At 42.3% G+C, this 13,477-nt stretch overlaps 1 protein-coding gene across 1 annotated transcript in view; it reads left to right on the forward strand.

Annotated features, from left to right (window-relative positions):
• Positions 1-13,477, forward strand: part of PGM5 (phosphoglucomutase 5) — a 188,435-nt gene that overhangs the window by 148,153 nt on the left and 26,805 nt on the right. Inside the window, exon 10 of the mRNA XM_082403675.1 lies at positions 4,320-4,454. Within this exon, the coding sequence (XP_082259801.1) occupies positions 4,320-4,454 (135 nt within the window). The remainder of the gene's footprint in view (positions 1-4,319; positions 4,455-13,477) is intronic.

Below are 13,477 nucleotides of genomic sequence, written 5' to 3' on the forward strand. Positions count from 1 at the left end.
CTTGGCTGACAAACTATATTGCCAACCCCTGGTTTAACCTAAAAAATTTTCTAAAGCCAAGTATATTTTTGGTATTCTTTTGTTGGAATTATGGAACATTTCGAAACTTGGCAAGTCTTGGTCAGTGGTGACTTTGGCCTTATTATTTAGTTGATAGCAGGTGATGATACATGCTGGAGAGAACGTGGTTCATGTTGAGGTTACAAATTCATTAAGCTCATTGGAACAACATGCAGACCCCAAAGCAATCCAGTACAACTATTCACACATCCAAGTGACGCTCAGCAGACATGGAACTAGGGTCGTTGCAGCACAGAGCTGGGCTGGGTCTAAACATTTTTTGTTCCATGTGGAGAAGGAGAATTGTTATGCTCTTCACTGGGAGGTCTCACAAAGCAACATGGATTCTCTATTAAGATCTCATGGTTCCTTAGGAAAGAGAGAAGACACTGGATTATTTCCAGCAGGCTGATGTGTGCTATTCACTCCCTTATCATCTTTTCAAGTGCAATTAATGATTCCATAATTAATCGTGTAATGGAGCTACTTTAAAGGGTTAAGTCTGGGAAGTCGTCAGAAGAGGTGGCTTCATGTGATTTAGTATCTGCAACAACAGGTGCTTTAGGGCTTCGCCCTTGAAGTCTGTAAAAACATGGCTGTGAATACAATGGTGGAACCAACCTTTGGGGCTTCATTGTCAGTCTGAACAGAATTTGGTATACCATACTTTCTGGATAGCAGGGAATTGGTTTGTTTGCTCTATTGGGAATTTCCTAACTATTCACTTCTCCAGCAGCATAAGGTGGTTAAGAAAATAATTTTGCTCATTGTGATAGAATATTTCAGGCTTATGGAGAGCAAATACTGTCTTTATCTTCATATACCCAGGGCTTAGCCCCATACCAGATCCCTAAGGGTTGCTGTAAAATGTGTGCCTAATGAATGAACCCCAGACAAAATCAACCTGTTTGCATAGCTAGTGTCACAGAGTGATGGGCTGCCAGGAAAGGACATGGCTCCTTTTTATTACACAAATTGTGGCAGACATTGAACCCTCCAAAAGAGACTAAGCTTTTTGTTTGGGGATTGGAACAAACTATGCCTACACAACTTAAAAAACAGAAAACCAGGCCGCGATTGTGAGAGGCCCGCGCACCGCGATGAAGAGTGGCCCCCGCTTGCCACAACTAGAGAAAGCCCTAGCACAGAAACGAAGACCCAACATAGCAATCAATCAATCAATCAATAAATAAATCTTTAAAAACAAACAAACAAAAAAAACCCAGAAAACCACACAGATGGAATCATAGTGTTTCCCAGCAGATATCACCAGATGGGGGAGGGGGTAAGAGATTAGCGATCAGGTTCACGTGGCATGTATGAATATTTTTAATAATGCTATTCTTAACAAGCAGGATTTGAGGCCAGAGACATTTCCAGGGTAAATTTCTTAGGCCAAATGACTGGTATCAGAGTTGCCTGAGACTTCTACTTTTTCAAAAGTAACAAGTGACCAGACATATTATTTTGTTCCCGGCTCTCTTTCTTCTGGCCCCTGCCAGTATGCTTATTTATAACAATAACTTTAACAGTTGCCTTAAGAAAACCAATTTCCTTCAACAGAAGTCACAACATGATCTTACAGTCATACTTTTTAAAATGTCGCTGCCACTAATGAGAAGAGATGCATAGAGAATAGTGATGTTCCGAGCCAAAAATCAAATCCTGGACAACAGTGTGAGGTGCTGCCACAGCTCTGCCCCGACCCCACCCTGGTGGCCAGGTCTTACCAGTAGGAAGGAAGGAGAGAACCAAGAGGATGAGGATGTACACAGAAACCCTCAGAACCCGGCAGATGCTCCAGTCCTGAGCATTTCATTGTAGGCTTCCATGGCTACCAGAGGAATGTGGGAATGAGGACAGAAACAGAGAGGAACTTAAAGCAAAGTCTAACATCACGTGGGGGTAGCTTTAACACGGGTAATTTGTCATACTGTCATAGATAAATTGCCTACCTGACTGCATCCAGCAGGTTCATAAGGGACAAAATTTGGCCCCAGGGACATTTATTTTATTTATTTTTTTAACATCTTTATTGGAGTATAATTGCTTTACAATGTTGTGTTAGTTTCTGCTGTATAACAAAGTGAATCAGCTGTATGCACATGTATATCCCCATATCCCTTCCCTCTTACATCTCCCTCCTACCCTCCCTATCCCACCCCTCTAGGTGGTTGCAAAGCACCGAGCTGATCTCCCTGTGCTATGCTGCTGCTTCCCACTAGCTTTCTATTTTACATTTGGTAGTGTATATATGTCCATGCCACTCTCTCACTTCCTCCCAGCTTACCCTTCTCCCTCCCCGTGTCCTCAAGTCCATTCTCTACATCTGCGTCTTTATTCCTTTCCTGCCCCTAGGTTCATCAGAACCAATTTTTTTTTTTGAGATTCCATATATATGTGTTAGTATATGGTATTTGTTTTTCTCCTTCTGACTTACTTCACTCCATATGACAGACTCTAGGCCCATCCAGCTCACTACAAATAACTCAATTTCGTTTCTTTTTATGGCTGAGTAATATTCCATTGTATATATGTGCCACATCTTCTTTATCCATTCGTCTGTCGATGGACACTTAGGTTGCTGCCATGTCCTGGCTATCGTAAAGAGTGCTGCAATGAACATTGTGGTACATGACTCTTTTTGAATTATGGTTTTGTCAGGGTATATGCCCAGTAGTGGGATTGCTGGGTCATATGGTAGTTCTGTTTTTAGTTTTTTAGGGAACCTCCATACTGTCTCCATAGCAGCTCTATGAATTTACATTCCCACCAACAGTGCAAGAGGGTTCCCTTTTCTCCACACCCTCTCCAGCATTTATTTTTTGTAGATTTTTTGATGATGGCCATTCTGACTGGTGTGAGGTGATACCTCATTGTAGGTTTGATTTGCATTTCTCTAATGATTAGTGATATTGAGCATCCTTTCATGTGTTTTTTGGCAATCTGTATATCTTCTTTGGAGAAATGTCTATTTAGGTCTTCTGCCCATTTCTGGATTGGGTTGTTTGTTTTTTGCTATTGAGCTGCATGAGCTGCTTGTATATTTTGGAGATTAATCCTTTGTCAGCTGCTTCATTTGCAAATATTTTCTTCCATTCTGAGGGTTGTCTTTTCGTCTTGTTTATGGTTTCCTTAGCTGTGCAAAAGCTTTTAAGTTTCATTAAGTCCCATTTGTTTATTTTTGTTTTTATTTCCATTTCTCTAGGAGGTGGGTCAAAAAGGATCTTGCTGTGATTTATGTCATAGAGTATTCTGCCTATGTTTTCCTCTAAGAGTTTTATAGTGTCTGGCCTTACATTTAGGTCTTTAATCCATTCTGAGTTTATTTTTGTGTATGGTGTTAGGGAGTGTTCTAATTTCATTCTTTTACATGTAGCTGTCCAGTTTTCCCAGCACCACTTATTGAAGAGGCTGTCTTTTCTCCATTGTATATTCTTGCCTCCTTTATGAAAGATAAGGTGACCATATGTGTGTGGGTTTATCTCTGGGCTTTCTATCCTGTTCCATTGATCTATATTTCTGTCTTTGTGCCAGTACCACACTGTCTTGATTACTGTGGCTTTGTAGTATAGTTTGAAGTCCGGGAGCCTGATTCCTCCAGCTCCGTTTTTCTTTCTCAAGATTGCTTTGGCTATTCGGGGTCTTTTGTGTTTCCATACAAATTGTGAAACTTTTTGTTCTAGTTCTGTGAAAAATGCCAGTGGTAGTTTGATAGGGATTGCATTGAATTTGTAGATTGCTTTGGGTAGTATAGTCATTTTCACAATGTTGATTCTTCTAATCCAAGAGCATAGTATATCTCTCCATCTGTTTGTATCAACTTTCATTTCTTTCATCATTGTCTTACAGTTTTCTGCATACAGGTCTTTTGTCTCCTTATGTAGGTTTATTCCTAGGTATTACCCCAGGGACATTTATTAAATATCACCCCATCCTTGTTACCTTTACTGCTTCCTAATTTCCACATCACCAGACCAAGGGAACTTGAGCATCTGTTCATAGTTTTGCTCCTAACCCTCCCCCAACATGAACCAGAAGGCAACAGAAATAGAATAGAGACAAATAGATAACCTTAAGTAGCTTCTGGGTTTACCTCACTGTCCTGTTTGGTGAGTGTAGAGAGCCAATTATAAATTGTCACAATGCTGAGCATCTTTGGATGATAAGAATACGCTAATCTCCAAGGTTGGTATTTGTCATTTTTAGCTGTGTATTCATTTGTTCACTGATCCATCCTTTGATATTCTTGCTCTTAGGGCCTGAGGATCATTTTCTCAGATGCATCTCGGCTCATCTTCCGGCTCAGTTCCTCCAGTGGTGTGCGGGCCACCATCAGACTGTATGCAGAAAGCTATGAGAGGGATCCCAGTGGTCATGACCAGGAGCCCCAGGTACCTGAACAGAGCTGTGCTCTCAGCACTGTGTGTCTTACTGCTCCTGGAAAACTTAAGGAGCTTTAGTGGGGGTGATTTTACTTTCTAGAGAGGTGTATTGATAGCTCCAGCTATCAAGGACAAAGTGCAAGTGACTCTAAGCAGATTTAACTCATTTATTGCAGTGTTTGAAACAGAAAAATTGCTCTCAAGCATCTATGAGTTTAGACCAGCATTTTCGAAACCACTTGCCTCTCTTGACTGTTCTGCAGTTAGTTGATTGTGGTAACCTCAAGAGAGGCACCTTGTATAGTCCAGTTAAGGAAATTTTGAGTGAGAGTCAAGCGGGTCAAACTCTTCAGAGCCTTGTCCATACTCATGTAAATGATGGGTTCCCAAGTGTTCGGGAAACTCTGGGTTGGACCATGTCCGTGAGGTGCCACTATAGATGCTACCCTGGGCTTCCTCTCTGAGGTTGCTGCATGGCCCACTGTGAGAGGAGGGGCCACGGCTGGTCTGAATTTAAAGTGAAGGGAGGACACTGACACAGCTGGGCTGGCCTGGGTATGGCAGAGCCCCCTCAAGTTGTCAGCACAGAGCTAATTAAAAACTCACTTAAAAAAAAACTCACTTAGAAAAGCAACAGCACAACCATATCCTCACCCCCGTATTTGTTAAAGCTCCAGGCAACATTATTTAATACCAGAAAGTACCCATTATAATGTTGGGCACTTCCATCTACACTGCTAGCTGCCCCTCCCTGCCTTGGTCTCTAGTTCAGCCTGGGTTTTGAAGCAGAGTCCTTGAGGAAATGGTTCCTTGAGATGAAACCATTGGTTACATCTGCAATGCTTCTTTTTTGGAGAAGTAGAGAAGCAAAGAAAAACTCACTGCTTCTCAGTGTAGAGTTGCCCAGAATTTTCAGGTATAATTTGCCAAAGTTGCGCCATGGATGGAATAAGATACCAGGGAGAGTTATCTTTCTTTGTAAGTAATTTAGTGGTGTTTGTTTTTGTTTTTAATGGTATCTTTCTTTGGAGGGTCTCAAAGAACTTGATGAACATGGTACCATAGAACCTTACACCTGACTCTGTAACCAGTGGATCTATCTGGAGTAAAATTACCCCAGATGGGGAAGGAGAGGCCTGTTGTCAGGGTCACTGAGAGTGTGAAGGGGCAGAGCACAAAGCCAGCATCGAGACTTGGGCCTTTTCTTCTCAGGATCCCAGGCTCTCCATGCAGGGATGTGCCACGTTCTGCCAACATAATTTGTTACTGAGTACATTTCACCCAAGATAGTACCAAATCATGCAAGAATTGGAGGCTAACACTGTCTTTCCATATAAAACTCTTCTACATCTCATGTTGGGAAGTGAGATTAAAGCAAGGGCCTGAAAGTCCAGAGCTACGTACAGGGTGAGGAATGATATTCCTGGCCTCACCAACTCTGACTCACTCTGATTCGAGGCTATTTTTTCCTCAACATTCCTTTCCCTATTTGCACGGGGTAAGTGGTTATGATGTTTGCTTATTTTTATTTACCTTTGCACTAACTGCAGAAGTATGATGTCCAGGCCATTAGACACATGTAAAAATACCCTATACACATATGAGTCTCTCTCTGAGGTGGTCCCCAAAGGCCAAGTGGTACCACTTTTTTTTAAGATTTACTTTGAAGTTGAAAACCACCACAGGCCTGCTGCTAGAAGGTTGTGTGGTAAGTATATACTTCAAAAAAAACCATAAGTAATGCTGGTTATAGTTGCCATTGCTGTGTATTTCCCATCCTGTTGGTTTAAAAAGTTTGCCACTTTGTATGGTTGGGAAATCCCTTCATTGATAGGGCTCTTCTTCTGATTGCTGACATTCCTTCCCTTTGTAATCCTAAGTGAGGGTTTTGCCGGACCTAGCTAGGTGGGCCTCAGAATATTTAGCTTATGATCTAGCTAAAAATTTTAGATTAAAATAGAACTCCGTGTTCAAAGACCAGACATCATTGACTCATCATCTTAAGCCGTACTGTGTAATATATTTCAGTCAAGATATAATTTAGACTAAGATTTTAAAAGGCATCTAAACCCCTAAGGAAAAGGAAGCAGCATCTCTCAACAGGCCCACCTGTCTCAATTACTGCTGAACTGTCCCTAGGCATCTAAGTTTAACCACTGGGGGGCCTCTTTCCAGCACCGCTTTCCAGGACCGCCTGCTTCTGCCTTCCAAGAGCCCTGGAAGGAAAAGCCTGCGGTTAACTGTTAACAGAGATCAAAGATAAGGTCTTCTGCTCAAGCTGCTAATATTATTATTGGTCCAGGGCCTGGCAGGGCAACACCAGCTTGTGGTGCTTTCTCAGCTACAGAGACCTCTTCCACCTTTTTATTATTTTTTTAAATTAATTAATTAACTTATATTTGGCTGCGTTGGGTCTTCATTGCTGTGCGTGGGCTTTCTCTAGTTGCTGCGAGCGGGGGCTATTCTTTGTTGCGGTGCACAGGCTTCTCATTGCGGTGGCTTCTCTTGTTGCGGAGCACGGGCTCTAGGCACGCGGGCTCAGTGGTTGTGGCTCATGGGCTCTGGAGCGCAGGCTCAGTAGTTGTGGCGCGTGGGCTTAGTTGCTCTGCGGCATGTGGCATCTTCCCGGACCAGGGCTTGAACCCGTGTCCCCTGCATTGGCAGGCGGATTCTTAACCACTGTGCCACCAGGGAAGTCCCTCTTCCACCTTTTTAGCTTGTTCTGACTTAGAGCCCAGAAAGCAGAGAACAGATCCCGCCCCACACACACTCCCGCTTGCACTCAGAAGCCCATAAAAGTACCTCTCTGGTCTATAGAGATTCCATTGATAATCTTATTCTAATTCAACAGGTATTTTTGGATGTTTTACCCACCCTAACAAGCTATTTAACAAGAAGACTCCCTTATTACTGTTATTTAACAAGAATTCCCTTTAACTAGCTTATCAGCATCTGGCTCTTCTACTTTGCACATGGATAGTTTCTTTTCCAGACATTTTAGGCACATGTGAACAGAACATGTTTTAAACATTTATACTGTGGTTGCCTTGTGGAAGTATTCATAACTATCCTAGTGATGCAACTAGGAAAACTTGTGATACAATCTATATGCACATAAGTCTCTACTCCTGCGTGTAGATTTTCCATTTAGGTCCTTTTGTCTAACAGTGATTATGCTATTTGTCTTAAGCTGATGTAAAATAATTTCTTATCTACATCAGAAAGTATTTTTTTAAAAATTCTATTCACGTGCACCTAAGAATTGGTGGTGAGGGGAGGAAGGGGGGGGGTGGGGAGGGCTCTGATGAGATGCAGAGGTGCTTGCCTTGCCCTCACCCTGTGTCCTTGGTAAATTAGGAAGGAAAGCTTCCAAGGCCTATTTCTGGGAGATTACTTAGTTTTCAAAATACAAGATTACTTTAATTTTACTGGCAATCAGTAGGCCTTCAATGAGCCCTCACACCAGCTGGGAATAATTTGGAAAAAGGGATGAGCCAAAAGAATTTAAATTCACAGGTAACCAGAAACAGTCCAGTTATTTCCATTTTCTTTCCCACCAAGCTTATTAGCAGGACTGCTAAATTCACTTTTTCTTCACCTTCTTTCCTTGTCCCTTTGAGCCTGAGGGTGGAATAGCTAATAAACAATAAAAGATCCAAAAGGAAAGGGAAGGAGAAGTTTTGCTAAGGCCTGGGGTAATCACAGGCTGATAATCAGTTCCCTGCTAATCAGCAGTTAGCTTTGGAACTTTAATTGCAGATTGTAACCGTGCTCACCCCATCCAGCCCCTGGAAGGAGACTGATTTTCTCTAACCCTCCTTACAAATTGAGGGAATTTATGTATGTATTTCTGATAAGCTGTACATAGAACACCTTAAAAACTAATATCTAAGGGCCAGAAGTCTCTCTACACTGGATTCATCTGTGAAACCAAAGGCCATCTGCTGTTTTGTCCTAGCTGTTCTTATTATGACTTTATAATCCAGAAATATAAAGCCCAGAGCCCTTTTGTATTATGCTGGGAGAACATATAATTTATCTTCTAAACCATGATACTTCTGAGAGTGAAAGGGGGCACTGATCCCAGATAAATAGATGGTTACTCTAGCTACGCACCTTCTTGCTCTCTGAGGTCTGCACACCTCTTTGGAGATGGGTTTCTAAGAGCATCAGCAGTATAAAGCCAGTAGTACAGAGAGAGCAGGCCAGGAAGGGAAGAGTTAGATCAGTGGTTCTAACCCAGACTGCACATCAGAACCATTTGGGGGCCTTGGTGAGGACACCACTCCTGGGCCCACTCTCAGAGATTGACTTTAATTATTCTGCCTGGACCTATAGTTTTTAAAAGATCCCCAGGTGATTCTAATTAGACGAGTGGTCTCAGACTTTAAGGTGTATATGAATCACCTGGAGATCTTATCAAGCTGAAGATTCTGACTCAGGTTTGGGGAAGCCTGGAGAGTCTGCATTTCTGACAAGTCCCAAGGTATATTGTGCCGCTGGTCCAGGGGCCACGCTTTGAACAGCAAAGAGTTAGATGAACTGTGAAGCCCTAAAAACAGGACCTTGAAAAAAAAATTGTAAGGGGGAAATTTGATTTTTATTTAAATATTTTTTCCATTTTCAGAATTAAACTTTTTAAAAAAAAATTAAAGTATATTTGATCGACCTTGAAATCTTTAAAATGGTAGAAGGGGCAACACCTGTTTTTAGTGCCCTTGCAGGCATGGGCCGCTGTCCTCTAGACTTCCCAGTTGCCCACTGGACTCCATGTGAATGTCTTCTAGGGCTCTCCAACCTGACGCCTGCCAGCGCTCTGCTCCCCTCCCGCACCGAACCCTGCTTCTTTCAGTGTCTTCTTCATCTCAGTAAATGGCAGTTTTATCCTTCCAGTAGGTTCGGCCAGAAATCTAAGATTCATCCTTGACTCCTTTCTTTCTCTCCTACCCCACATCCAAGAGCAAATCCTATCAACTTGACCTTCAAAACACAACCAGAGTCTGACCCCGACTTACCATCCCCACCATTGCTACCCTGGGCCAAACTACTGTCCTCTCTAGATGATTGCAGTGCTCTCCTCACTGGCCTCCTTCCTTACACTCTTGCCCACTCCCTTGCCCACACCCTAGTCTCAGCACAGCAACCAGAAGACTTTTTTTAAAAACATGTTAGATCACCTCGTGACTCTAAAATCCTCCAGTGGCTCCCCAGCTCGCTCAGAGTAGAGCCGAAACCCTTACTGTGGTCTCAAACGCAACTGGAAATGGCCCCTTTTCTCCCTCTGACTTCATCTCCTACCTCTCATCCTGTTTCTCTCTCCACTCCAGCCATTGTTTGGTGAACATGCCAAGAATACTCTGCCTCATGGCACTTAACAGTGGCTGTTCCCTCTGCCTGGAATGCTTTTCCCTCTGATATCTGCATGGCCTTCCCCCTCACTTCTCAATGAGGGTTACCCTGGCCACTCTACATAAAACAGCCCTCATACCCGAGTGCGACTTAGCTCCCTTGCCCTGCTTTACTTTTCTCCATGGTACATAGTCCCATCACGTATACATTTACTTGTTTATTTGTTTTATTGTCTGTCTCCACCCAGTAGAATAAAACACCAGGAGGCCAGCGCTTAGTTTTTTTTCACTGTATCCCTAATGCACAGAATACCACCTGGCATACGGTAAATGTCCAGTACAATTTTGCCAAATGAACGAAATGCAAACAGTCCCCGACTTATCATGGTTCAACTTGATTTTTCTGCTTTTTGATGGTGCGAAAGTAATAAGCATTGAGTAGAAACCGTACTTCTCATTTTGATCTTTTCCTGGGCTAGCGACATGTGGTCCCACACACTCTGGTGATGTTGGGCAGCAGCACTGAGCCGCAGCTCCCAGTCAGCCACACAACCTCCAAGGAGAACAACCAATGGATACACTTACAGCCACTCTGTATCCCTACAACCGTTCTGATTTTCACTTCAGTACAGTATTCAATAAATTACATGAGCCCTTCAACACTTTATTATAAAATAGTCTTTGTGTTAGATGAATTTGCCCCACTGTTAGCTAATGTTAAGTGTTCTGAGCACGTTTAAGGTAGGCTAGGCTAAGCTAAGGTGTTCCGTATGTTAGGTGTGTTAAATGCATTTCTGACTTTTGGTATTTTCAGCTTAAGATGGGTTTATCAGGAGGTTATCCATCGTAAATCAAGGAAGATCTGTATTCAGTGTTAATTACTTTGGAATATCTCACACTGATTATATCACACAGGAAACTGTACTCAGTATGAACCTTGGTGCTACTGTCAGGTTTTCTTCTGTGATTGAGGGTTTGAATAAAACCAGTTGTCATTTTTAAGGTCTACAATGTGCCAGGCACCATTCTACGTATTGGGTTGGCCAAAAGGTGCGTTCTACATATTGGGTTGGCCAAAAGGGCAAAACATTGTATGGAAAAACCTGGACACGCTTTTTGGCCAACCCAATATTTTAGATATATCCATTATTTTATTAATGGTTCCAGTGGACCCCAGAGTAGAATTATTGTCCCGCTTTTGCAAGTGAGTAAACTGAGTCAGGGAACATTCAGCCCCACGGATCAGGTAAGGTCTGGACTGGAGATTCATACTAGGTCTTAACAAAACCCATGGTTTCCAATGGTAACGCTTGAGGTCCTGAGGAGGTCCCGAGGAGAGAGAATTTCTTCTTACCTGTGCTTGAATCCAAGGTTGCACCTGGAGCCTCGGTTCAGTGTTACTTATCGAGAGACTTTTTTCTCACACCAACAACCAATTCTCTGATTCTTAGACACCAACTAGGTGTCCAACAATTCAATTCAGTTGAGACTAACTACGCTGAGTTACCCAGACCCACAGGTTAAGGGCTCAGTCCCACCAGACCGCCCCCACTTCAGACACTAGCTGCAAATGGGCACCCAGGCTCCCCACATTTCCGCCCATTTGACTACAAATTCAGGGGTTCCCATGATACCCCCCCTTAGGGGGGAATCATGATAATTTGCTAGGATGACTCACAGAACCCAGACAAGCACTTTACTTACTATTAGTGACTTTTTATAAAGGATGCAACTCGAGGACAGCCAAATGGAAGAGACAGGGCGAGGTACACGGGGAAGGGTGTTCAGAGTTCCATGCCTTCTTCTGGCATGCTGCTGCCGGAGAGCCCTGAGGTCTTCGCCAGCTCAGAAGCTCTTTGAACCCTGTTGTTTAGGAGTTTTTGGAGGTTTCATTACCTAGGCACAATTGATTAAATCACTGAGTGTTCCTGATTGAACTCAATCTCCAGCCCCTCCCGCTTCCTGGGACATGGGGGTTGGGTGGAGGGTTCCAATCCTCTCATCACCTGGTTGGTTCCTTGGGCTACAGTCATCCTGATGCTGTCTGGGGGCTCACCAAGAGTCATCTCCTTAACATAAACCCAGGTACGGTTGAAACAGGCTTATTATGATTGACCCTCCTGTCACTCAGGAAATTCAAAGGACTTTGGAAGTTCTGTGCCAGGGACAAAGACCAAACATATTCTTTATTATACTGCACTTATAAATGTTGATAACGGTGAGTGCTTTGAAAACAACCAGTTTTCTCCTCCTTAATTTGAATTAGGGATGAATAGGTTATTAAAAATTATTAAAAGAATAATGTTATAAATACATACCAGTTATGTTTTATAGCTAATAGGGATCTAAAGTAAGAGGTTAAAAAGTTGGAGAATAAAGTTAGATATTGAAATAATGGGCGTGATGTGGAAAACTTGGAAATAGAATGGAATTCAGAAGTGACATAAATGGACATTAACTTCGGCATTGAATTTTCATAACAAGATGAAAAAATATATATGTATATGTATGTATACATATGTGTGTTTATGTATGTATGTGTTTGTGTATTTATATACATATACGCACATATATACACATGGTTTTGGAATCATACTACATAAATATATATCAAAAACAGTATGTCGTGCCGCGGAGCAACTAAGCCTGTGTGCCGTAACTACTGAGCCTGAGCTCTAGACCCCGAGAGCCACAACTACTGAGCCTGAGTGCCACAACTACTGAAGACCGCACACCTAAAGCCTGTGTTCCGTGACAGGAGAAGCCACCGCAATAAGAAGCCCGTGCACCGCAACGAAGAGTAGACCCCGCTCAGCGCAACAAGAGAAAGCCCGTGTGCAGCAACGATGACCCAATGCAGCCAAAAATAAATAAATAAATAAATTTATTAAAAAAAACAGTATGTCGTATTCAAAAAGAAAACCAGCACACAGATGTATTAATAGCCATACATGCAAGGAAAACCATGAAATACCTCATTTTTCTCCTCGGAGTTCAGTCTGTATTGCTGTAGTTTGGAGGTATGGGGGAGGATGGAGTGATGTAGAGAGAGTTGAGAAGAACAGCACGTGGTTAAAGGGCTGGGATGTAAACTCTGTGGCCAAGTTGAAGAGCTGGCTCATTTTGCTTGAAAGAGAGGCGTGACCTGGAGGTCTTCAAGAATTTAAAGAATAATGTGATGCAGAGAAAGATGACCAGCTGTTCTCCATAACTGATGAATATGTAATTTGAGGAAATAAATTCAAGCTGAACTGGAAGTGATTCAGATTGCCTGTTAGAACAATTCCCCAACTTAAGATGGCTGGTTTGTGCTTTTCTAGAAGTCTCCATGACCACAAAGATTCAAATAATTTTTAAATATGGGCAAGGGTGGAAGGGACAGAGAAAGATAACATTTCAACGTATTCTTCAGCCTAAAAATTTTGGTTCTGTGATTATTACTTTTAAAAAAAGAAAGAAAAGAGACAAATTCTGGTGAGGTGGGTTAGATTTCCCTCTAGTGGCCTAGAAAGGAATTTAGTACAACTGTTTTCACAAATCAGAGTCACTTGGAGCTGAATTAAAATTGAGAAAGAAGCAAACATGTATGGGTTTTCTTTATTTCTACTCATTTAGGTGAATTGCCCCTTAAAAAAAAAGACAGGGCAAACAGTCCTTATTTTTCTCACTTGGATATTGAAATCT

Source organism: Balaenoptera borealis, assembly GCF_965194805.1.
Source record: "Balaenoptera borealis genome assembly, chromosome: 8".
NCBI lineage: Eukaryota > Metazoa > Chordata > Mammalia > Artiodactyla > Balaenopteridae > Balaenoptera > Balaenoptera borealis.